The 26,399-nt window shown below is 47.4% G+C and overlaps 5 protein-coding genes across 7 annotated transcripts; 2 read left to right on the top strand and 3 right to left on the bottom strand.

The window, feature by feature from the left end:
* Positions 1 to 8,179: 8,179 nt before the first annotated feature.
* LOC142114780 (histone H4) lies at positions 8,180 to 8,562 on the bottom strand. The gene has a single exon (XM_075194061.1). The coding sequence runs from the start codon at positions 8,489 to 8,491 to the stop codon at positions 8,180 to 8,182; it is 312 nt and encodes a 103-aa protein (XP_075050162.1). The 5' UTR covers positions 8,492 to 8,562.
* A 999-nt stretch (positions 8,563 to 9,561) lies between these two features.
* LOC142114797 (histone H1-like) lies at positions 9,562 to 10,294 on the top strand. 3 transcript variants are annotated; one of them, XM_075194081.1, is made up of 2 exons: positions 9,562 to 10,140; positions 10,204 to 10,294. In XM_075194081.1, exons 1-2 carry the CDS (start codon positions 9,562 to 9,564, stop codon positions 10,240 to 10,242), a joined length of 618 nt encoding a protein of 205 aa, XP_075050182.1. In that variant the 3' UTR covers positions 10,243 to 10,294. The 3 variants fall into 3 exon arrangements, with proteins under 3 accessions (XP_075050182.1, XP_075050181.1, XP_075050180.1); XM_075194080.1 differs by having other exon boundaries at positions 10,189 to 10,294; XM_075194079.1 differs by having other exon boundaries at positions 9,562 to 10,294.
* A 398-nt stretch (positions 10,295 to 10,692) lies between these two features.
* Positions 10,693 to 11,214, bottom strand: LOC142114789 (histone H2A type 1-like). The gene has a single exon (XM_075194069.1). It carries the CDS (start codon positions 11,135 to 11,137, stop codon positions 10,745 to 10,747), a length of 393 nt encoding a protein of 130 aa, XP_075050170.1. The 5' UTR covers positions 11,138 to 11,214; the 3' UTR covers positions 10,693 to 10,744.
* A 199-nt stretch (positions 11,215 to 11,413) lies between these two features.
* LOC142114810 (histone H2B 1.1) lies at positions 11,414 to 11,866 on the top strand. The gene has a single exon (XM_075194098.1). It carries the CDS (start codon positions 11,439 to 11,441, stop codon positions 11,817 to 11,819), a length of 381 nt encoding a protein of 126 aa, XP_075050199.1. The 5' UTR covers positions 11,414 to 11,438; the 3' UTR covers positions 11,820 to 11,866.
* Positions 11,867 to 12,328: 462 nt separating this feature from the next.
* LOC142114809 (histone H3) lies at positions 12,329 to 12,793 on the bottom strand. The gene has a single exon (XM_075194097.1). The coding sequence runs from the start codon at positions 12,789 to 12,791 to the stop codon at positions 12,381 to 12,383; it is 411 nt and encodes a 136-aa protein (XP_075050198.1). The 5' UTR covers positions 12,792 to 12,793; the 3' UTR covers positions 12,329 to 12,380.
* Between the last annotated feature and the right edge of the window lie 13,606 nt (positions 12,794 to 26,399).

The following is a 26,399-nucleotide window of genomic DNA, read 5'->3' as shown; positions in this document are numbered from 1 at the left end:
GCATGGACAAGCAACTCGGGCTGGACCGCATGTACAGGCAACTCGGGCTGAACCGCATGGAGAGGCAACCCGGGCTGAACCGCATGGACAGGCAACTCGATAGGGGACTGGAGGTACAGGGCCCTCTCTGGAACGGGCTGGAGGGACAGGGCCCTCTCTGGAACAGGCTGTAGGGACAGGGTCCTCTCTGGAATGGGCTGGAGGGACAGAGCCCTCTCTGGAGGAGACTGTAAGGGCAGCGCCCCCTCTGGAGCTGAAGACTCAGGAGTAGAGGCAGCGGCTGAAGCCCAGGGAGTAGAGGCAGCGGCTGAAGACCCGGGAGTAGAGGCAGCGGCTAAAGACCCGGGAGTAGAGGCAGCGGCTGAAGACTCGGGAGTAGAGGGAGCAGACTCAGGACCGGACACAGTGGACTCAGGACCGGACACAGCGGACTCAGGACTGAAGGCAGAGGCTGGCACCTCGGAACAGGAGGCAATGGCCGGAGACCCAGTGCCGGCGGTAGCTGGAACTGGCATCACAGGATAGGCAGTAGCTGGAACTGACACCGCAGGACAGGCGGCAACTGGAACTGGCACCGCAGGACAGACGGCAACTGGAACTGGCACCGCAGGACAGGTGGCAACTGGAACTGGCACCGCAGGACAGGTGGCAACTGGAACTGGCAGATTAGGCTGAAGTAAAGCAACAGGAGGTGCTGTGCAGAACAATCTAGGGTCTGGAGAGGAGCACACTGAAGGCTGCTCCATAGGATGTTGTGGTCTGCGGAGCGGACAACTTTGTAAGAGATGTTCGCCACTGGCACAGTAGAGGCATAGTTTACCAATCCTTCTGCGCCATCGTTCCTCCTCAGTGAGAGGGGGATGCAGGTAGCTTGGTCGTTTAGAATCCCTAATGGTAGGGACCGCTGGCAATATCATAGATGCAGCACCAATGTCAGAAAAAGTTCTGGGAGAATTCTCTGCAGTCTGAATGCTTTCATTAGAGGAGTTTGTTGCTTTAAAATCAGAATTAGTGTTGAAATTACTTATCACAGCAGCAGGAATAGTTTTGAGTAGTTCTTGGAGTAAAATGGATAGTTGTATGATTTGGTAACAGAGATGAACAATGTCCATTTGCAGCATTTGTAATTGTGGATTTACAGACATGTCTAATAGCCAAACACATAGTTCAATGCAACAACACTAGGAATTTCAGGACTAAGTCAGAGGGTGTGCAATCAGCAGGCCCAGATTGTATGGCAGTTCATCATGTTATGAATCCCAGTGCAGTCACAAAGTGCAACAGAAGTGTAAGGCAAAGTGCATTTATTCAGGTTAATATATTAACAAAGATAACTGAAATAAACGGATAACAGGTTCCAAAAGAGACTGTATAGTAAAATGGCAGGAACAAGTATGATAAGTTTACCCCAGTCCAGAAGGCACAAGGATGTCCAGGAAAGCAGACAGAGTCCAGGGATCAAATAGAGACCAGAAAAACAAATCCAAATAGCCAGGCAGATATCAAGCAAATAGGCGAGGTCCAGAAGTCTGTCCAAAAGGTCAGGGCAACAGGTAAAACAGCGTGGTCCAAGGTACAGGCAAATGATTTGGGGTCTCAGGCAAGCAGGCAAGGTCCAAGGTAAAGGCAGGGGCAGGGCCATCTTTTCCATTGGGCACGGTGGGCAGCTGCCCGGGGGCCCCCACGAGCAAGTGGGCCCCATAGGCACTTCTCTTAATGAGAATAAATAATCCTGCAAAAGAAAAAAAAACAACAAAAGAAAAACTACATGGGTCACTGAGCAAGTACATCTATCAATCTCTATATATCTAGATCTATATCTGTATCTGTATACATCTAAATATCTATATCTATATATATATCTATATATATGGGCCCCGGTGCACTGCTTTTCCCGGGGGCCCATAATGTTGTTAAGATGGCCCTGTGCAGGGGTCATACACAGAAGTTCAGTCCAGCAGGTATACCAAATAGCACAGGAGCAGGTTAGCAGCAGCCAAGAACAAATGGATGAACTGCTCAGAGCACAGCTAGAGGCAGGTACTTAAAGCAGTGCAACAGGTGCAGTTCTAATTAGCATCAGACAAGGAGATTAACTCCTTCAGGCATGTTGCAGAGTTCAGGAGCAGGACAGTAGCAGCACCTCTGATGGATTATAGGTTCTGCTGCCAGATAAAAAACAAAGACAGTCATAACATCCATTTATCTAATTAATTGCTCTTCCGTTCTGGTGATCTTGGGGCATACCTGGCTGCAGCTCCACAGTCCGGTCATCGATTGGAACAAGGGAGACATCATTCATTGGAGTCCTTCTTGTTCTTCATCCTGCTTATCTGTGCCTGTTCGTCTGCTCCAGGTTCCTCTAGATCAGCTTCCGTCACCCTACAATAAGTTTTCTGATGTATTCCCTAAGCAGTCAGCTGACACGCTACCTCCTCATCATGATTATGATTGCACTATTGACATAGATCCTGGCTCTAAAACTCCCAAAAGGGAGACTGTACTCTCTCTCGTTACCAGAAACACATTCCATGGAGGAGTATATTAAGGATAACCTTAAAATGGGCTTTATTAGGCCTTCTAAATCCCCGGTAGGAGCCAGGTTCTTCTTTGTGACTAAAAAAGGACGGTTCTCTTCGACCTTGAATTGACTTTAGTGGGTTAAATACAATCACATCAGAAACACCTACCCACTTCCACTCATATCAGTCCTTTTTTTTTATAAACTCAGAAGTGCTTCAGTATTCACCAAGATTGATCTACGAGGAGCATACAACCTTATACGTATCAAGGACAGGGATGAAGGGAAGACCGCATTCAACACCCACTCAGGTCACTATGAGTACCTGTCCATGCCTTTTCGTTTATGCAACACACATGCTGTCTTTCAGGATCTAATAAGCGATGTTCTATGAGAGTTATTAGGGCGCTTTGTCATGTTATACCTGATATATTCTTCATTCGTGGACCAACACCGCCTTCACGTGAAACATGTTCTTTCTAAACTTCTGCAACATCAACTCATTGCCAAGCTAGAAAAGTGTGAATTTGAGATCCATAAGGTCTCATTTCTAGGCTATATTTCTAGGATGGGTTACTCATGGATCCCAGCAAGGTCCAAGCAGTCTTAGATTGGGTATGCCCAACCAATCTGAAGGCCGTACAAAGATTCCTAGGCTTTAGAATTATTACCTGATATTTATTAATTCCTTCTTGGACCTGGTAGCTCCTCTAACTGCCCTAATCTGCCAAACGTCTAAATTCCAGATAAGCACGCTGGGCCTTGTTTTCTACCCGCTTCAAGTTTATTATTTCTTACAGACCTGGTTCCAAGAATGTTTAAGCGGATGCACGGACGCACTCTCCCGCCGCTTTATGACCTCTCATGCCCCTTCCACTGTTCCGCTCTCTACAGTTCCTTCATCCTCAATTCATTTAGGATTGACCCAGGATTTGGGTGCTGCTCTCCACCATTTCCAAAGAATTGCTCCTCCTTAGACTCCTTCAGATAAATTGTTTGTACCAGTCCATCTCAGGAAGGCTGTACTATCTGAGGCTCATGACAACAAGATTGCCGGACATCCTGGAGTTTTCAAAACCACTGAAGTCCTCCTGCGCACAGTTTTGTGGCCCTATTTGGCCACTGATTTTAAAGAGTTTGCACTCTCATGTAGAGATTGTGCTAGAAACAAGAGTATCAGAAGCTCTCCGTCGGGTCAAATAATGTCGTTGTCCACTCCAAGTAAACCTTGGTCACATCTGTCGATGGACCTCATTGTAGATTTACCCTGGTCACCCGGTCACAAAACAATCTGGGTGGTGGTAGATGAATTTAACAAGATGGCCCACTTTATCGCTTTGGCAGGTCTACCCAATGCCCGAACTCTGGCATCACTATTCATTCGCTATATCTTCCATCTCCACGGTCTGCCTGAAGATATTGATTCTGATCGTGGGTCTCAGTTCATGGCTCAGTTTTGGAGATCTTTCTGCAACCACCTTGACATCAACATCAGTCTGTCTTTTGCCTACCATCCACAGTCAAACAGACAAACAGAAAAAGTCAATCAGTCATTGGAACAATTCATCTTATTATATTTTTCCAAATGCCATAACAATTGATCTTCTTTACTTCCGTGGGACGAATTTGCCTATAATAACTCTTGCCATTTTTCCACCCGCACATCTCCATTCTTTTGCAACTATGGCCTCCATCCCAGGTCTAATTCTCTTGCTTCAATCAACTCTTCTGGTTCTCCTGGGGTACGCCAAACAGCCTCCCATCTCACAATTATTTGGAAGAAGTTCCATTCCGCCCTGCTTCAGGCCACCTCTCGGTCAATTTTTTTTGCAGATCGTCATTTCAGGAACTGTTCTCTTAAGGTGTGAGACAAAGTCTGGTTGTCCACCCGGAATATTAGGCTCAAACAACCCTGCAATAAATTGGGACCTAGGTTCATTAGACCGTTTTCTATTGTTAAAAAAAGTTAACCCTGTTGCCTTCAGGCTGAAGATTCCACCTTCTTTGAGAATCCCTAATATGTTTTACTGTTCCCTCCTGAAACTTGTTGTCTCGTCCTCCAAGTTTGAGACTCCTGAACAACCCAAACCCCGACCAGTCAACTTGCATGGTTCTCATGAATTTATTGTGGAGAAATTCTCGACTCCAAGAGGATTCAGGGACAAACCCATTTTCTGGTGCATCCGAAGGGATCCAGTCCAGAAGAACGCTCTTGGGTTCCTGAGAGGCGCCTGCACGCTGACAGACTGCTCAATAGATTATTGAAACAATTCCCTGGAAAACTTGGTTTTTGAGGTTCCTTGATCCCTCCTCAAGGGGGGGGGGGGGTGGGAAGTACTGTAACGGGTCGTGGTGGTCCCTCAGGTCACCGCAACTATCCATGCCCGCAGGAAGTGTCCAGGCTGTCTCCATGCCGGGACGTCACTTCCTGTATCACCCCGGCCGTTGCCTAGACAACAGTCGGGACGCTGTGAGTGATAGTGCCGGGTCTCAGGATTAGGGGCAACCAGGCACGTGCGCAAGTAATTGAATTAATTAATCAGCTTCTGGGGCTGATTATCATGCTGTCCTCTCTGTTTTGACATTGGTCAGTGTCTGTTTATAAGGCAGTGAGGGCTTAGCCTCCCTGCAGGTTATAGTTCCTGTTTTCTGTGTCTTAGCCTGCTGCTGTGCTTGGCTTTGTTCTTGTGGATTTGATTCTTGCCTGTTGCCCTGACCCTTGCTTTGTTCCTGCTTTATCCCAGTCTGCTGCCATTCCTGACCTTGACCATGATATCTGCTCTGGACCCAGACCTTGGCCTGTCTTTTTACCACGCTAGACTCTACACCACATTACTCTACGCTACGGTACGTTCATACACCTGTACCACCGCGAGAATAAGTCCTGGGGGCATCCGAGTACCTTTGAGCATAACAAGCTCTACGTGGAAGGCGGCTGCTAGAGGTGAGGAACTCTCTACCTGATTCTACAGGTTGAATATAAGACCGTTAGTCGTAACACTTCCATCGTACATTCGTAGTTGACTTCTTTGTCCTCTTTTTCACTGTTCGCTGAACACCTAAATTGTCCACCAGTAGCGGTGTTGCATAATGCCCCTCAAGGGGAGCCGCGTTGTTCCAATAACGTGCCGTCTAGGGATATCACCGGATGACGTCATCCACACGCAGTTCGATGGACCGTGATGCAACCGGAACCAAAGTGTCGCCAGTCCTGGCTCTTAAACTCCCACTGTTTTGTCCTTTGTAGTCCCTATAAAGAGAGTCTAAGACCACACGTAACTTGCAATCCGGTTGCTGGGGCTACCCAAGATTGTCCTCAGGGGCCTTATGGGAGGCAGGATAGCGGGCAAGGCCCTGTGGGGCTGTCTCCTACTAGGACTGGAAGAGGGGTCTGGATGACCGTATCTTTGGCAGGTGGGGGATTTGCTACATCCTCAATGTGTGGGAACATGAACCAGAAGTCCTCCATCACCACCAGTGGGTCAACTTGTTCTTCCGCAATTGGTACCACCAAGTGTGATTCTGAAAATAAACAGGGTCGCAGCATATTCCTGTGCTGTACTGTCACCCGTCCATCTCCATGTTCGGGCACTATATCATGCACCGGCCATCTGGATACATGTGCCTTCAGACTACGTACGGTGTTACCTGTCAGCGATCACTCAACTTGTAGCTCAGCCTCTTCATGCATACCTGCACCCTCTGTCCCAAGCGTCATGCTCCTGACGTTGCTAGCGACAGACCTTGGTGCAACCGTTTGCTAACCACATTGTGAGCTACCCCCAACTGGTGGTTACTGCTGCTAGACACAGCTGGTTGGTTCCATTTTCTTCATTATCAGGGGATGTGAGTGAGTGATAGGTCTTGCATCTCCCTTCCCTGGCAGTTGAACACTAAAATTTACGGTGTGTACCCAGTGGTGTATTGAACGCAGTTGTTATAAAACTATGCCACTTCTTGCACACATTTAACCCTTGTTACTCAGTGTCTCGACTTATCCCAAGCACATCTTCCTCCTCCAGGTCCAAAGACTCTGGCCTAAGCCACTGATCTGTCCCGTAAGGATCTCACCTGGTTCTGGTGGTGGGGTAGACAGCAGTACACAGTTCCTGGATGTCCCATTGGAACTCATTAGTGCGGTCACTCAGCTAGAGTGGAGGTTGACACTGTCATGTAGCAAAGTATGAGGCAACAGGGGAGAAATTGGGCCACGCATATGTGCAAAATAGTGGTAGCAGAGTTGTTGTCTGACATTCGTTGGGTGACTTCCCCAACCCCAAATCCCCAATTGCAAGTAACCCATTGGCAGACGGGGCTTCTCGATGCCTATCTCCTGGTTAACCCTGTGGCTGGCTGTCTGACTGGTTTGCTGGCTGTCGAGATTATGAGCCAAATATATGAAATGTGATATCAGGGATAAAGTTGCCTGTACTACTATGTGACATGTAGTGGAATGCAAAGCAACCTCATCTATGACATAACTTTAAAGCTGCAATGAACCGCTATAGGAGACAAAAGCTTTCACTGTAAACAATGTCCTGTCATTGAAGTAACTCTTAACACATAACAAGACACCAGGGATCCAGATCAGAGAGGGGGGCTGCCAATCACACACAAAGGGACCATGTGATCCGAGAGCGCATGCATGTTTCCTATAATCCACATAAGAAAAATCTAATCCTTCCTAAATATACTTCCTATAATTGATATTAATACTTAACAAACATGTGTCCATTATTTATGAATATAATTTCTCCCCCTAATCTTCGCTCCTAATAAAGAGAGAACAATGTTATACAGCTAATATGTCAGTTATACAGCTAATATGTCACAATACAAAAACAGGACTAACATCTGTATTGAGGCACATTGTAACAGTCTCTCTTAGAATGCAGGGAAGTGTACAGACTGAAACAAAGAACAGATTTAATATACAGTGTCAAATCACATATTATATTTACTATGTATCATAACCGCTGCATGAACAGTGGCAATCACATCTCCATTTTCACAGTGCTACATTGTCCCATGCTATGAATTAAAACTATTGTATGTATGATTAAAACAAATACCCAGTTCTGTGGTGAATGCTTTCTGCTGTCCTTTGAAATGTAAGAGGGAATGAGCCAGGCTGACTTAAACTTTACTTTCATTCATGCCATCTCCCTGCTCTTACCAGACCTCACATATATTATAAAGTCTGCACCAAGATATCAATTATAGGGACACATATTTAGAGTTTTCTGGAAAGATAATATATTGTTCAAATCGTGAGTTGCACCGTTTAATGTTTTACACAGACTGCAATACCACTGGTCACATTTACTCAGCAAAGGTATCTGTGCAAGATGTAATTATTATATAATCTGGTATGCTTTACAATCGTGCATTGTTACCAGCAGGACGCGATAGTCTCTTATTAACAAACTTTTCTAAGGCAACACTGACACGCAGCGATCACCTTTGCATATGTTTCAAATAGCTAATCGTGTATCCTCGAGGATACAAAAGTTAAACAGATCACCGATATATAGTGGGGAGAATTCCACACATTCTACCGAGTACTAGGGCAATATTACAGCTCTCTAATGGAAGAGATGGGCGGCCCTGAAAAGGACCTTTGTGTGTGTAATGAAATTAGACGAGAGGAGTCAGTGCTCAGCCTCCGAATCCATACAGAGTACGGCCCTGTCTCTTCAGAGCATAGACCACATCCATAGCGGTGACAGTCTTCCGCTTGGCGTGCTCAGTGTAGGTGACGGCGTCCCGGATGACGTTCTCCAGGAAAACCTTCAGCACCCCACGGGTCTCTTCATAAATGAGGCCAGAAATACGCTTCACACCTCCTCTACGAGCCAGGCGGCGGATCGCGGGCTTTGTGATACCCTGGATATTATCCCGCAAGACTTTCCTGTGCCTCTTGGCGCCTCCTTTTCCGAGTCCTTTACCGCCTTTCCCTCTGCCAGACATGTTCAAAGGTAATCTTCTTTCCGTCTACAACAAACGAACTAAGTTACACGCTAGACAAGCTGTCCTTTTATACAGGAGAGGCGGACCTGATTGGGAACTTGAGGGAAATAGGGGAGGAGCACCAAGCAACAGGTTCCTGAGTCATACCAACACTGCCAGTTTTCAGGCCGTTGTAGTACAATTATATTTTGGTCCTGTAATGTCAATCAGGGCGACCTTTTGTTGTTAGAACGCAGAACGTAGATGTGTTCGGTTAACTCAGTATATGTTTCTGTTTTCTGAGCTCTCAGGCTGGGAATAAAGCGCTGCTTGCACTTTCACTCACTTTCTGTACCAGTCTGTGACCATTTATTCAGCGGCGGTGGCTGCATTCTGCATGCTCCGTGTTCAAACTGCCGTGTGACCATCCTTTCAGTGTTGTCTGGTAGGAGACTGTCGCAAATGTTAAATCGGGAATAGTGATTACTGGACATATTCAGAGCTGACGATTGTGGTGCATGACTGTATGCCTGTCAGTATGGAACATCTGTGTAACGTGACAGTCTCACAGGAGTCTGAAGGTTTAAAAAGGTAGAAATAAGACGTGAGAAGTGAAACATGACATAAAAGGAGAAGTAGGAAGGTTTACTCTGCTCAGTCACTGGGGGATCCGGGAGCTTTCTTTGGGCGCATCCACGTATTTGATCATAAGTTAAGATACAGAGAGGAGATTTAGGGAGATGGGGGTGTTGGGTGTATTTTCAGTGTATTTGCCCGGGGTTCCTCAATATAAAAAGTCTACACACGACGAAAGGGCGTCACAATGTGCTGATGAAATAAAGGACAACGAGCCGGTATTATTACACTTCATATTAAACTCATTTCTTTCAGCCATAGAAACACAAAGCGGGAGCCGACATTCTAGAACGGCGTCCATGAGGATAATGGGCGTGGTAACAATACCCCCGGAATCTGCGCACATGATTGGCTCTTCACCACAGCCAATGGCTTCGCATTCCTGGGCTCTATATAACAACTCAGTTGATGATTATCTGCATGTAAAAGTTTTGTTTCTATTTGGTGCACGGAAAATGTCAGAGACAGCTCCCGCCGCAGCGCCCGCTGCTCCAGCAGAGGCCCCCGTCAAGGGAAAGCGTCAGCCGAAGAAAGCAGCTGCAGGAAGCTCCAAGAAGGGCAACAAAACGTCCGGTCCAAGCGTGTCTGAGCAGATTGTTAAATGCGTGTCCGCATCCAAGGAGCGCAGCGGTGTTTCCCTGGCCGCCCTGAAGAAGACCCTCGCTGCTGGAGGTTACGATGTGGAGAAGAATAACAGCCGCCTGAAAGTGGCGCTCAAGAGCTTGGTGACGAAAGAGACCCTGATCCAGGTGAAAGGCAGCGGCGCCTCCGGTTCCTTCAAGCTGAACAAGAAGCAGCTGGAGAGCAAGGATAAGGCAGCTAAGAAGAAGGTGGCGGTGGTTAAACCCAAGAAAGCGGCAGCCAAGAAAGTGCCCAAGTCCCCGAAGAAGTCTCCCAGCGCAGCCAAGAGCCCGAAAAAGGCCAAGAAACCGGCAGCAGCCAAGAAAGCAGTAAAAAGCCCTAAGAAGCCGAAACCTGCTGTGAAACCCAAGAAGGCGGCCAAGAGCCCGGCTAAAAAGGCAGCTAAGCCCAAAGTGGCTAAGAGTCCGGCTAAAAAGGCAGCTAAGCCCAAAGTAGCCAAGAGCCCGGCTAAAAAGGCAGCTAAGCCGAAGAAGGCTGCTCCTAAGAAGAAGTAACTTGGAGCCGCACTCCTGTCAATCACACAAAGGCTCTTTTCAGAGCCACCCACTCGGTCTCGACAGAGCTATATAGTATATATCCCCCTCCACACACACTTTTCTGTTACTCTATGGGGGTGGATGTGTGCGCTATGAAGCTGAGCTCTAGAGTAGCTGTTTCTTTCCGGCGGTGGTGCGAGAAAAGAGATTATAGCCGTATATACTGACTCCTGCCGTCTTATTATAAAGTGTCTGCAGCTTGTTTAAACGTAACGTCAGTGCACCGTGACAGTGCCATATATGGTTCACTTTTGTTTAATAGACGACACCGCCAATCTGGATGGGGGAGTTTAGTTCAACTGTGTCCGTTATCTAACGAGCATTACAATGTAACCTCGTCTAACTCGAGTTAACACACAGCTAAAGCGGGATGTTATAGTCGTGGATCAGCTCTTTAGGGACGGGGTGGGTGGCTCTGAAAAGAGCCTTTGTGTTGTGGGGACAATTATCCAGCAGGAAATTACTTGCTCTTGGTTGGTTTATGGCTCTCGGTTTTCTTGGGCAGTAGGACGGCCTGGATGTTGGGCAGGACTCCTCCTTGGGCGATAGTCACCCCACCGAGTAGCTTGTTGAGCTCTTCATCGTTGCGCACAGCCAGCTGTAGGTGACGGGGGATGATGCGGGTCTTCTTGTTATCACGGGCGGCATTCCCAGCCAGCTCCAGAATCTCAGCAGTCAGGTACTCCAGCACCGCTGCCAGATACACCGGGGCGCCAGCTCCCACACGCTCCGCATAGTTCCCCTTCCTCAGCAGACGGTGAACGCGACCGACCGGGAATTGGAGACCGGCTCGAGATGAGCGAGTCTTGGCCTTAGCACGGGTCTTACCGCCCTGTTTGCCTCTTCCAGACATTTCAACTTATGTGTAAGTCAATCTACAACAATAAGGCTATCTGTCCCGCCTCCGTATATTTATACGCTGTAGGGACAGACACCCTTCTCTCATTGGTCCGCTATCAAATTAGCTAGTGCCGCTCAAGTTCAAACAAACACCAATCCGCAGCAGCGGGTGGGATTTGACATCGCACAACATCCAGTAGTGCACAGAGCAGACTGTGGGTCTCATTTACATGGGCTGCCTATAAATAGAGCGGCTGTGGGAGGTATCAGGAACAGTTTCTGCACATTGTGATTGGGATCGTTTTGTCGCTATAATGCCTGAACCAGCCAAGTCTGCCCCAGCAGCCAAAAAGGGCTCAAAGAAAGCCGTCACCAAGACCCAGAAGAAAGATGGCAAGAAGCGGAGAAAGAGCAGGAAGGAGAGTTATGCTATTTATGTCTACAAGGTGCTGAAGCAGGTCCACCCCGACACCGGCATCTCCTCTAAGGCCATGGGCATCATGAACTCCTTCGTCAACGACATCTTTGAGCGCATTGCTGGAGAAGCTTCCCGCCTGGCTCACTACAACAAGCGCTCCACCATCACCTCCAGGGAGATCCAGACCGCCGTACGTCTGCTGCTGCCCGGAGAGCTGGCCAAGCACGCCGTGTCCGAGGGCACCAAGGCCGTCACCAAATACACCAGCGCCAAATAATTCACCCGTGATATCCTGAGACCACAAAGGCTCTTTTCAGAGCCACCCACCTTCTCTCTGATCGGGCTGTATTCACATTCCCTGTAAGTCATGGATAACAGGTTTTCCTATACTGTACCACCACCATCCCCTGTACGAATGTTTATTACAATACATACAATTCTACCAGCCAACGTTCTAAATAAGCCGACTTCAATTTAATATTTTGTCTGTCTTGCAGTATCTATTTAACGGCTTGTAGAATGAATCCGCTCTCGCCCATTGGGTAACCCAGACGTACTTTAGTTACTCTAGGAATCAGTATAGACCCAGGCAATGTTTCGTCCTGCACCGAAGGGAGAACTGTTGTTAAAATGAATTTTAGGGACGTTACAGTAACACTTAAAAAAACGGGATAACTTTTAAAACAGGTTTTAGATCTCAACATGTATAAAGCACCCGCCCCTCCCAGGTCATATAATGTCGGAAAGCTGGGTAGATGGGAGGATACAGCTCGTTCGAATGCGCATTTGGTGGCTCTGAAAAGAGCCTTTGTGCTGTGTACGTAGGAGGGACGAGTATCTATGCTCTCTCCCCTCGGATCCTGCGGGCCAGCTGGATGTCTTTGGGCATGATGGTCACTCTCTTGGCGTGGATGGCGCACAGGTTGGTGTCCTCGAAGAGCCCCACCAGATAAGCCTCGCTGGCCTCTTGCAGAGCCATGACTGCTGAGCTCTGGAAGCGCAGGTCGGTCTTGAAGTCCTGGGCGATCTCACGTACTAAGCGCTGGAAGGGCAACTTGCGGATCAGCAGCTCGGTGGACTTCTGGTAGCGGCGGATCTCTCGCAGAGCAACAGTGCCGGGACGGTAGCGGTGAGGCTTCTTCACGCCGCCAGTAGCTGGGGCGCTTTTCCTGGCAGCTTTGGTCGCCAGCTGCTTGCGGGGAGCTTTCCCGCCGGTGGACTTGCGAGCGGTTTGCTTAGTTCTAGCCATTATTCAAAATTATAATGAATATTAAAGACGGCAGCTTAACAATCCTATTTATACATAGCGCTGCACGATGATTGGATGAGTTAAGCATTCCCCCCTCCTTTGATTGGCTTAAAATAAACTGTGGACTATTTCAAATTAACCCGCCAGTAGTAACGTACTTCCCAGATCAACGGTATACTAAGTCTTATTAGCAACTCGGGAATGAATTTGAGCGGGAAAGCATTACTTTGTTTCCACGCAGCGTTCAAACAGATGTTATATTTACTGTGTGGGAAAAACAGCCACCATTAACCCCATGCTCACCACCAGTTATTGGGATCCGCCGATCATTTGTTGCCACCGAACAGCCAGAAATTGCAGTCAACACTTTCTTCACATTTTAGTTTTTTCTTATTTTTATTGGTATTCTCTTAAAACTAAGCCGATATCAATCCATCACACAAGTACCCAGCAGCATCAATAAAGGTCCAGTACCCGTTGGAGTCCCCCTGTTCTCTGAAATATGCCAGTCACACTTCTCCAAAATGCTCCACGTGTATAGTATAACCATGTATGTCACCGTGCCATTAGAATATGGTCTCTCAGGGTTATATCATAGGACAAAAGGTTTCCCTTTCTGAGGCAGGTGATAGCTTGGCAAATAAGGTTGCTTTTGGGCCAGTCAGTAAGCTGGCAACAAACATGGGCTATGCGTTACCCTGGTATCCTCACAGATGCCAAGCAATATAGAGCAGACAGATTACCTTTTATCCAGAGACACATAAAATAACACAACTTAAGTTTTCACATGTAACATAATTTGTGGGCAGTGTTAGAGCACAGTTACAATCTTTTTGTTCCTTTTTAAGCTAAACTGTGGTCATCATAAACACGCACAACTCTTTGTTCCCTCATGCTCCCCTCCCCTTCTCATATACCCCTCCTCCACTCCATGCAGTCCTTCCATTCCCTCTCCTTTATCTACCCTCTGTCTCTCACCATGGGGTATATTTAAGAAAGCATGATAGTGCTCTTACCGGCAAATTAAGCTTCCTGGGTGTCCTCCGCAAATTTATGAAAGGTGCATTGCAGCAGATATCGTGGATATCTGCTGCTTTGCACTCATCTTCGTTTTTAGGAGTAGTTGACATTCAACAGTATGGTGACTGCTCCCAGCTCAAATCTAACAAGTTCCGAAAAAATCCAATGCTGTCATCTCTGCTCCGAAGAGCAGAGCTGGGCAGCGCATGTGTGGAGGGATCACAGGATCCCTCCCTGTCACTTACAGCTCTATCTCTGCAACGATAGTTGCAGAGACAGAGCAGGGATCTCTGTGCGCATGTGCAGTTCTTCGAAATGCACATGCGCAATTGAAGGATGAAGAGAACGAGGAGTAGATCCGGAGACAGCGCTTCCGAAGAGGGGGGGTAAGTATGATTTTTTTGTAATCACAGAAACAGCAGTTTTTCGAAACAGCTGTTCCTATGATCTGTTGTTCATAAATTTGAGAAATAGTTCAATCCTTATCCATGCGATAAGGATTGATAACTATTTCTCACTTTTGCCGATGATTGATAAATGCGCCCCATGTCTCCTTGCTCAAGTCCTATACCCATCCTCACCCCCAGCTCCCCCCGTCCTACCCTAATCACAACCCACCTCCCCGCTCAAGTAACCCTGCCAATCTCATCCATATCTCCCCACTTCCCTCCCTCGCTTTCTCCTGTGCCCTCTGGAACTGCAGTGTCATGTGCAATAAACTGCCCTCTGTCCGCAACCTCTTCATCTCCATCTCTCTTAGGGGTCTATTATTACCCTACGCTTTTTCAGTATAAACTTTTCAATCCCCATCCCATAGATGCGGATTCAAAAGTTTCTCAAATTTATTAACTCTCCGTTGGTGCCCCCTTTGGTTCCTTCCACTTACCTTGTCTTCCGATCAGCACCTGTAAGACAAGAGAGACAGCACAATGACAGCCCTTCCCAACACCTCTGTTACTTACCCGATCCAGAGGGACCGCTATGGAACTCACCACACCGGACGTTACCTTAGACCGACCACTCTCACGTCCTGAGACGCTGTGCCCCACAGGCCTGCGCCCGCGGCCGTTAAGCCCGTCTTGTCCTGAACTTGGGTGCCCTTCCGGACGGATGGATGGGGTTCTATAAACCGCTCCAGAACTCTTCTTAGTACCTACTTAGGAACCGAGTGTTCCGTACTCTACGTCAGGTCCTAGCGTCCTGCTAAAAGAGTAATTGGTACTCACTTGTTCCGCGCAGGAAACTCAGCTTGACCCGCCTTCTTCGGGTCTTCCAGGCTCTCCAACCGCCGGCGCCTCTTCTCCTGTTTGGCGCTGTCAAAGGCTGCTTTGCGGGGGCGCTCTTAGCCCTTACAAGGGCTCCCCACCGACGATCTCTGCTCCGGCGTCTTGCTTGAAGTCTTCGGGCATCAGGGTAGCTCACAGCCCTTACAAGGGCTCCCTAACGCTTCCGCCGCTGCTGGACGTCTGGACGCGCCGCTGCTGGACGTCTGGACGCGACGTCCTCCTACTTCCCCTCCGCCGCCGCACAGCCCTCGCGTTAGCGCCCGGCGACAGAAAAAGCCGCGGGCACACTGACGATATCAGCCGTTGCCGCGAGCCCTGATTGGCTAGCGGTGGCACCAGTAGTTTGAATGGCCGGAGGCGAGCCAGGATTGGTTCGCCGACCCGGCCGCTGATTGGCCAGCAGCGGGAAGTAAGCCGGGATTGGCTCATTTGCCCGCTGCCACCGGGACCTTTCCAGGGAGGAATGAATACTCACCGCTGGACTGGTGAGTAGCTTTGTCCTGCGCCTCCCTCTCGGCCGCCTTGTCGCCGGGGCACTTCTCCACACTGCTCACCCCTCTTTCAATCCCTTTGCGCATGCTTCGACCGGTGACCTCGGGCATGCGCACAGAAATCCCTGAATGAAGAACATGCGGAAAGTGACATGGAGGGATCATGTGATCCCTTCACACATGCGCTGTGCAGCTCTGCTCTTCTGAGCAGAGCTGTTTTCAGTGAAAGTTTTCAATCATGTTAATGTTCGCCAGCTTCAGATGGCGTATATTAACATGGTTGAAAGCTAAGTTTCGGTCACTGTTGCATAGAGTTACTGAGCACTTCCCATGCACTGTTATGGGGAGTGCTCAGTAAAACGATGAGAGATGCAAAGCAGCAGATATCTGAGATATCTGCAGCGATGCTAGAATAATACATAGTAATTTAGCCGATAATCCTCGAAAACTGTTGTTTTCGAGGATTTACCGCTAAATTAAAAGACGGATAGCTTTGATAAATAGGCCCCTCTACCTTCTAGCCATCACTGAAACTTGGCTCTCTTTTTCCGACACAGCTTCCCCCACTGCTCTCTCCCATGGGGGCATATACTTTAACCCATTCCACCAGACCGGATGACCCTCCAGGAGATGGAGTATTGACATTACCATAACTAGCCATTTTAGTGCCCTGGACGAGACAGGGAACCGGCGCCCCCCATCTAAGTGGGAGTGCCAGTCGTCGAGTGGGCGTGATCAACCTTATGTGGGGGGCGTGGCTAGCGCTTTACAAGTTCTAGACCGCACTGAAGCCCCCTCCCTCCCCATTCTTCTCGGTCTGGCTTTGTAAGGATCTTTATGTAATAAGCCTCCATAGAATCAAAGTACTTTAAATGCAGATATCACATGCTAGCTGTATAAAAATTAATTGGTTATTGAAATAAAACTCACTGAAACAAATTAAAACATAAATGTAACGGTACCATCTGTATCACACTGCCCAATCATCACACTGTGCCCTCCATCACAGTTTCTCCTTTATCACACCGTGCCATGGAGCCATCTTTATCACAGTGGCCCCCTTATCACCACCACCCGAAATGAATTATATATATATATATATATATATATATATATATATATATATACATACATACACATATATACACACACATACAATATAAAGAGCCTCCTAGTGTCCGCCATACCTTACAGAGAGCATTCCTGTGACCTCCATACAATACAGAGAGCATTAGTTTGATCACCATACAATACAGAGAGCATTCCTATGACCCCATACTATACAGAGAGCATTCCTATAACCACCATACTATACAGAGAGCATTCCTATGACCGCCATACTATACAGAGAGCATTTCTATGACCACCATACTATACAGAGAGCATTCCTATGACCACCATACAATACAGAGAGCATTCTTATGACTGCAATACAGATAAATACCTCACCTGAAATTAAATCAACTAATTGGCTGGAATAATCATATGACTGGATGGTCGCCACTAACATTACTAAGTGACGCTAGTAAATCAGACAATTCGCTTATACAGTCACATGACCGGACGGTTGCCATCAACATCGTTAGGCGACGTCAGCAAATCAGATTATTGGCTGATGCAGTCCCATGACCGGACGGTTGCTATCAATGTCGCTGAGTGACGTCAGCAATTATGGGAGGATTTTCCCATTTATAAAGCCAATTAACACACATCCCGGCTTGCCTCGAAAAAGCCTCTTAGCGAAACGCGCGTCAACGGACGCTGCGTATGCTACTCATGATAGATTTAGATTGTGAAAGCATTTAAGATTATCTAGAGAGACAACCAACTACTAAGTAGCTATGAAGTGATGCTCATTAGATATAGCGCTTTTTCATTGAAGTAATGTGTGAATGAGAATTCCAAAAAAGTAGCTCTGTATGAATGATATCTATACTAAGGAACAAGTAAATATATACTAGATAGAAAATCAGTCCCTAAAACGTGGAGTGAATGAAGTTTTGAGTATTATATACATGTACCAATGACAATAATTGAGCTATACAAATACTCTAGAAATAGACATTTGGGGGGAAAAACTTTTACTCAATAGTAATGGTTTGATGTGGATTGGATTAACAATTCCCACTGAAACTTTATAAATAAGCAACTTCTTTTGCTGCAGTAATTGAGCAACATTAGCTCTGAATAAATATCACTTGTTCTGAAATACAAAAATACTTCTTACCAAACAGACTTTAAAAAAAGTGGACCTGTAAAGTATAACTAGAAATGGATAACTGAGTTCTATATTTCACTATATTTCAAGGGTCCCGTATAATACGTTCATACCATATATAGTGACTATTGGTACAATATAATATATCACTTATAGGACGTCATGCCGCCAATGACCAAAGGTGGCAGACATCCCAGTTAATCCAATTTGTTCTCTTTAGTACATTTAGAAGTATCAGCTATACTTCAGAGTAGCAGCGCAGCAAGGTATTTTTTCCTGTTTCTACCTTCTTAACAGTACATATTAACCTGGTAAATACAATTCACATTCTATTTTAATATTTCGCTACAGGCCTACGAGAAAACACTCTCCATATAATAAATAAATAATATACTTTTGAATGCAAATTAATAAAGTTATATATTTAAAAAAATTCTGGCCATTAGAGTGCCTCTATTCTAAGACACACTTTTATTTTTCTCCTTTTTTGTCAATTGTTACCTCGCCAGCTGACTGATACTGAGGGCCGCGACTTGCATGTCCCTTGCAGCGAAGTCCATACCTTCTTGCGGTGGTTCCTGGTGAAAACCATGGGCGTGTTAGACTCTGCGCCTAAGTACTCAGTAGCGCCAACTGCTGGCAGGTATCATCAATTCCACCTAGTGATTCTGACAAACGTAGTCTCTCCCTGACCCCTAGTTGGTTTGTGGTTAGGTCCCTGGTGGATCCGCTGGTAACAGTGTAAGAGTGCCCCACCATAGCCTCACAGTTGGAGTTGGTGGGAGGCTGGGTAGTGTCATTACAGGTGACGTTAGGACGCAAGGAGTCAGGAGCTAAGGAGATGAGTGATCAGGTGAGTAAAACACTAAGTCCCCTTTTTCAGAACGGGCTCCCACCTTTTGGTGGGTGGAGTACTTGGGCGGGATTGTTCCTAGGCCCTCGTACTCTCGGCGCCGAAGTATTAGACTAGAGCAAAATAAGGTGTCGGCAGCCGGGGTAGAGTCAGTGTCTCTGACTCGCAGCCGTCACCTCGGACATTGCCCTTTCGTCGAAGGGTAGTAGAGCCTCCAGTTTGTTTCCCCGTGCAAGGGTCGTACCGGTGGCGTGCAGGAGGAGGAGGAGCAAGGCGAGCCTCAGATCATGGGAGGTGGTTTTCCATAGTATTCCCTCGGGATCAGGTGAGTAACTGGGGGTGGGATAGGGGATTGTGCTGCACGCTTTGTACCATTTTTAGCACCCCTTACATTCTTCTCCTGCCCTCCCCTCTCACCCAAATCTAGCTTTCCTAGGTGCAATCTAGATGCTCTTGACCCCACTACTTTCTCCTCCTCTCTCGATCCTCATGCCACCGCGATTCTCCGAGCCTGCAGGAAGTGTCCCGGCCGTCTCCTCGGCGACCGGGTTGTCACTTACTGGTTCGCCCCGTCCGTTTCCTAGACAAGAGTGGGGACGTTGTGAGTGATAGCGCCGCGTCCCAACATTAGGGGCAGCCGGGCGCGTGCGCTAGTACTTGAATTAATTAATTAAACAGCTCCTGGGGCCGATTATCATGCTGTCCTCTGTGTTTTGCCATTGATCAGTCTCTGTATATAAGGCATGGATGGCTTAGCCTCCCTGTCGGTTATAGTTCCAATTTTCTGTGTATTAGCCTGGTGCTGTGCTTGAACAAATATTTCTATTAGGCTTCCTGTGTATGACCTTTGGCTTTGTTCTTGTGGACTTGATTCTTGCCTGTTGCCCTGACCCTTGCTTCATTCCTGGATTATCCTTGTCTGCTGCCAGTCCTGACATCTTGCCTGGCCTTGACCACAATACCTGCTCCTGGACCCAGACCGTGGCCTATCTTTTGACCATGCTAGATTCTACACCCCGTTACTCTACGCTACAGTACGTTCATACACCTGTACAACCGCGAGTATAAGTCCTTGCCTGTACAACCGCGAGTATAAGTCCTGGGGGCAACCAAGTACCTGTGAGCATAACGAGCTCTACTGGAAAGGCGGCTGCTAGAGGTGAAGAACTCTCTACCTGGTTCTACAGGTTGATGACAAGTCGTAGCATTATAACCGGTCAGTGAAGTTCTGGAAGAGTTCGCTTCCATGGATGAAAGCGGGACGAACCCCACTCCAGCCCAAGTTGTTGCAGGCCAGATCCAGACCATATCACAGGTGGTCCAGAACCTAGTTCAGCATTTGTCTGCCCAGGAAGAGGCCACCAGAGCCTCGCAAGCCCAGCAAGGCCTTCCGGGTCCTGCAATGGAGCCCAAATTGAAGCTACAAGACCGCGTCTACGGTGACAAGGCTTCTTTTCACAATTTTAAGGAGAGCTGCAAACTCTACTTTCGCTTGAGACCACGCTTCTCTGGCTCTGAACAGCAAAGAGTTGGCATCATTATCTCCCTGCTCCAGGGTGATCCTCAGTCCTGGGCGTTTAGCCTTGCTTCCACATGCCCTCCACTATAGTCCGTTGATGCATTATTTGATGCCCTGGGGTTGCTTTATGAAGAGCCTGACAGAGCTGCATCGGCTGAATCACATCTCAGGGCACTAAAACGGGGTCACCGCTCTGCTGAGGAATATTGTGCTGAGTTCAGGCGCTGGTCCACAGATAACGAGTGGAATGATCTGGCACTCCGGAGCCAGTTCCGTTTGGGTCTCTCGGAACACATAAAAGACTCCCTGTTGTAATATCCTATTCCTGCTACACTGGAGAGTCTAATGCAATTGGTCATTAAAATTGACCGTAGATTTAAAGAGAGAAAAGCTGAGAGGGATACTACCGTCACCTCATGCTCTTTTTAGACTCCTCCTGCTGCACCTTTTGAAGCTGCTGAGCCCATGCAGCTAAGTGCTTATCGCCTTTCTTCGGAAGAGAAAACCCAGAGACGAACCTTAGCCCGTTGTCTATATTGTGGCAACTGGTGTCATCTCCTCCAAAACTGTGCCAACAAGTCAGACCAGCCGGGAAAAGAACAGGCCTAGAGATGGTGGAAGAGGTTTGTCTAGGTCTGCAGATTATATCTTCCAATAAAGCACTCTTGGTTCCTGCAGTAATTTCCTTTGGTGCACAATCCACATCTGTCTCTGCTTTCCTAGACAGCGGTGCTGCAGGGAATTTTCTGGATCTGGATTTCGCTTGTACTTTGGGATTTCCTGCCATTAAGCTCGAGTCGCCCATCACTGTATGTGGTCTGGATGGTGGTCCTTTACCAGGTGGTAAAATTTGTTCCCAACCACAACTGTTGCCGCTCACAGTGGGGGCGCTACATTCTGAAGTCTTGTCCATTGTTATGAATCCCAGTGCATTCACAAAGTGCAACGGAAGTGTAAGGCTAAGTGTCTTTATTCAGGTAAATATATTAACAAAGATAACTCAAATCCACGGATAACAGGTTCCAAAAGAGACTGTATAGTAAAATGTCAGGAACAAGTATAATAAGTTTACCCCAGTCCAGAAGGCACAAGGCTGTCCAGGAAAGCAGACAGAGTCCAGGGATCAAATAGAGACCAGACAAACAAATCCAAATAGCCAGGCAGAGATCAAGCAAATAGGCGAGGTCCAGAAGTCTTTTCAAAAGGTCAGGGCAACAGGCAAAACAGTGTGGTCCAAGGTACAGGCAAATGATTCAGGGTCTCAGGCAAGCAGGCAAGGTCCAAGGTACAGGCAGGGGTCATACACAGAAGTTCAGTCCAGCAGGTATATACCAAATAGCACAAGAGCAGGTTAGCAGCAGCCAGGAACAAATGGATGAACTGCTCAGAGCACAGCTAGAGGCAGGTACTTAAAACAGTGTACAAGGTGCAGTTCTAATTAGCATCAGACAAGGAGATTAACTCCTTCAGGCATGTTGCAGAGTTCAGGTGCAGGACAGCAGCAGCACCTCTGATGGATTATAGGTACTGCTGCCAGATACAAAACAAAGGCAGTCATAACATACCCCCCCCCCCTTTAAGGAGCGGATTCCAGACGCTCCATACATGCTCCCTTCAGGTTTTTCTCCTCTTCTTTTTCTTTTTATAAGATCTCCCTGGAGACACAATTGGGCTCTTCTCTAATGGAGTACAGAGAAGACCCGATTCTTCAGAAGCAGAAGAATTGTAAAGTTTGTCCACTAACTCTCTAGTATCCTCCACAAATTCAATTTCAGAGTCTGAGTCCCAGCCTAGAGTCGGGATAGGACCTTTTATTTTATCACCCGATGATGATATGCCCAAAAAGCCAGTCACCAAGGTTGGTGTTTGTTGTGACTGAAGTGGCAAAGCAAAGGTTTTTCCATTCTTGTTAACCTTCTCCCTAGGTGACCTAGACTGTCTGATGGAAGACACATTCATAGAGGTCTTATGGACAAGTGCAGGAACTGACGCACAGGCTGGAACGGGCACAGACAAATCGTAATCAAATGACTTGACTGTGGATGGAGTCTACTTCTGACAAACAGTATTAACAGTCCATGGTATTATGAATAATGGGGTCATCTGAATTTAGTAATGAGAAGTCCCAGGTTTGTGGCTCCCCTCTAAAACACATAATAATTGAACCCACTTGGTTAAATTGATCAACAAAATAAACCGGACAATCTTGAAACTGTTTCATGGAAAGTTTGAGTACCATAACAAACTGTTTGATGTCTCCATCAAAGAAGACTGGAGGAGGATCTGATGACTCGGAAAAGGCTTTTGGGCATTCAGGCTCAATAGCAGTCTCTGGAGAGTACCCAGCTTGTGCAGCAGTCTCTGGAGAGTCCTCAACTGGAACGGCAGAGCAGGAGTCCCGACTGGGATGGCAAGTTAGGCACACTTGATGGGAAGCCCGTACTGGGCACAGAACTCTGACTGGATTGCACTGTGAGATGTCTCAGAGCAGACAGCACTATGAGATGCCTCAGAGCAGACAGCACTGTGAGATGCCTCAGAGCAAACAGCACTGTGAGATGCCTCAATGCAGAAAGTACCAAGTGGTAACTCGGGCTGAACCGCATGGACAGTCAACTCGGGCTGAAACGCATGGGCAGGCAACTCGGGCTGGACCGCATGGACAAGCAACTCGGGCTGGACCGCATGTACAGGCAACTCGGGCTGAACCGCATGGAGAGGCAACCCGGGCTGAACCGCATGGACAGGCAACTCGATAGGGGACTGGAGGTACAGGGCCCTCTCTGGAACGGGCTGGAGGGACAGGGCCCTCTCTGGAACAGGCTGTAGGGACAGGGTCCTCTCTGGAATGGGCTGGAGGGACAGAGCCCTCTCTGGAGGAGACTGTAAGGGCAGCGCCCCCTCTGGAGCTGAAGACTCAGGAGTAGAGGCAGCGGCTGAAGCCCAGGGAGTAGAGGCAGCGGCTGAAGACCCGGGAGTAGAGGCAGCGGCTAAAGACCCGGGAGTAGAGGCAGCGGCTGAAGACTCGGGAGTAGAGGGAGCAGACTCAGGACCGGACACAGTGGACTCAGGACCGGACACAGCGGACTCAGGACTGAAGGCAGAGGCTGGCACCTCGGAACAGGAGGCAATGGCCGGAGACCCAGTGCCGGCGGTAGCTGGAACTGGCATCACAGGATAGGCAGTAGCTGGAACTGACACCGCAGGACAGGCGGCAACTGGAACTGGCACCGCAGGACAGACGGCAACTGGAACTGGCACCGCAGGACAGGTGGCAACTGGAACTGGCACCGCAGGACAGGTGGCAACTGGAACTGGCAGATTAGGCTGAAGTAAAGCAACAGGAGGTGCTGTGCAGAACAATCTAGGGTCTGGAGAGGAGCACACTGAAGGCTGCTCCATAGGATGTTGTGGTCTGCGGAGCGGACAACTTTGTAAGAGATGTTCGCCACTGGCACAGTAGAGGCATAGTTTACCAATCCTTCTGCGCCATCGTTCCTCCTCAGTGAGAGGGGGATGCAGGTAGCTTGGTCGTTTAGAATCCCTAATGGTAGGGACCGCTGGCAATATCATAGATGCAGCACCAATGTCAGAAAAAGTTCTGGGAGAATTCTCTGCAGTCTGAATGCTTTCATTAGAGGAGTTTGTTGCTTTAAAATCAGAATTAGTGTTGAAATTACTTATCACAGCAGCAGGAATAGTTTTGAGTAGTTCTTGGAGTAAAATGGATAGTTGTATGATTTGGTAACAGAGATGAACAATGTCCATTTGCAGCATTTGTAATTGTGGATTTACAGACATGTCTAATAGCCAAACACATAGTTCAATGCAACAACACTAGGAATTTCAGGACTAAGTCAGAGGGTGTGCAATCAGCAGGCCCAGATTGTATGGCAGTTCATCATGTTATGAATCCCAGTGCAGTCACAAAGTGCAACAGAAGTGTAAGGCAAAGTGCATTTATTCAGGTTAATATATTAACAAAGATAACTGAAATAAACGGATAACAGGTTCCAAAAGAGACTGTATAGTAAAATGGCAGGAACAAGTATGATAAGTTTACCCCAGTCCAGAAGGCACAAGGATGTCCAGGAAAGCAGACAGAGTCCAGGGATCAAATAGAGACCAGAAAAACAAATCCAAATAGCCAGGCAGATATCAAGCAAATAGGCGAGGTCCAGAAGTCTGTCCAAAAGGTCAGGGCAACAGGTAAAACAGCGTGGTCCAAGGTACAGGCAAATGATTTGGGGTCTCAGGCAAGCAGGCAAGGTCCAAGGTAAAGGCAGGGGCAGGGCCATCTTTTCCATTGGGCACGGTGGGCAGCTGCCCGGGGGCCCCCACGAGCAAGTGGGCCCCATAGGCACTTCTCTTAATGAGAATAAATAATCCTGCAAAAGAAAAAAAAACAACAAAAGAAAAACTACATGGGTCACTGAGCAAGTACATCTATCAATCTCTATATATCTAGATCTATATCTGTATCTGTATACATCTAAATATCTATATCTATATATATATCTATATATATGGGCCCCGGTGCACTGCTTTTCCCGGGGGCCCATAATGTTGTTAAGATGGCCCTGTGCAGGGGTCATACACAGAAGTTCAGTCCAGCAGGTATACCAAATAGCACAGGAGCAGGTTAGCAGCAGCCAAGAACAAATGGATGAACTGCTCAGAGCACAGCTAGAGGCAGGTACTTAAAGCAGTGCAACAGGTGCAGTTCTAATTAGCATCAGACAAGGAGATTAACTCCTTCAGGCATGTTGCAGAGTTCAGGAGCAGGACAGTAGCAGCACCTCTGATGGATTATAGGTTCTGCTGCCAGATAAAAAACAAAGACAGTCATAACATCCATTTATCTAATTAATTGCTCTTCCGTTCTGGTGATCTTGGGGCATACCTGGCTGCAGCTCCACAGTCCGGTCATCGATTGGAACAAGGGAGACATCATTCATTGGAGTCCTTCTTGTTCTTCATCCTGCTTATCTGTGCCTGTTCGTCTGCTCCAGGTTCCTCTAGATCAGCTTCCGTCACCCTACAATAAGTTTTCTGATGTATTCCCTAAGCAGTCAGCTGACACGCTACCTCCTCATCATGATTATGATTGCACTATTGACATAGATCCTGGCTCTAAAACTCCCAAAAGGGAGACTGTACTCTCTCTCGTTACCAGAAACACATTCCATGGAGGAGTATATTAAGGATAACCTTAAAATGGGCTTTATTAGGCCTTCTAAATCCCCGGTAGGAGCCAGGTTCTTCTTTGTGACTAAAAAAGGACGGTTCTCTTCGACCTTGAATTGACTTTAGTGGGTTAAATACAATCACATCAGAAACACCTACCCACTTCCACTCATATCAGTCCTTTTTTTTTATAAACTCAGAAGTGCTTCAGTATTCACCAAGATTGATCTACGAGGAGCATACAACCTTATACGTATCAAGGACAGGGATGAAGGGAAGACCGCATTCAACACCCACTCAGGTCACTATGAGTACCTGTCCATGCCTTTTCGTTTATGCAACACACATGCTGTCTTTCAGGATCTAATAAGCGATGTTCTATGAGAGTTATTAGGGCGCTTTGTCATGTTATACCTGATATATTCTTCATTCGTGGACCAACACCGCCTTCACGTGAAACATGTCCTTTCTAAACTTCTGCAACATCAACTCATTGCCAAGCTAGAAAAGTGTGAATTTGAGATCCATAAGGTCTCATTTCTAGGCTATATTTCTAGGATGGGTTACTCATGGATCCCAGCAAGGTCCAAGCAGTCTTAGATTGGGTATGCCCAACCAATCTGAAGGCCGTACAAAGATTCCTAGGCTTTAGAATTATTACCTGATATTTATTAATTCCTTCTTGGACCTGGTAGCTCCTCTAACTGCCCTAATCTGCCAAACGTCTAAATTCCAGATAAGCACGCTGGGCCTTGTTTTCTACCCGCTTCAAGTTTATTATTTCTTACAGACCTGGTTCCAAGAATGTTTAAGCGGATGCACGGACGCACTCTCCCGCCGCTTTATGACCTCTCATGCCCCTTCCACTGTTCCGCTCTCTACAGTTCCTTCATCCTCAATTCATTTAGGATTGACCCAGGATTTGGGTGCTGCTCTCCACCATTTCCAAAGAATTGCTCCTCCTTAGACTCCTTCAGATAAATTGTTTGTACCAGTCCATCTCAGGAAGGCTGTACTATCTGAGGCTCATGACA

Source organism: Mixophyes fleayi, unplaced genomic scaffold (genome assembly GCF_038048845.1).
Source record: "Mixophyes fleayi isolate aMixFle1 unplaced genomic scaffold, aMixFle1.hap1 Scaffold_1507, whole genome shotgun sequence".
Taxonomy (NCBI): domain Eukaryota; kingdom Metazoa; phylum Chordata; class Amphibia; order Anura; family Limnodynastidae; genus Mixophyes; species Mixophyes fleayi.
This window is presented reverse-complemented; position numbering and strand designations above follow the sequence as displayed.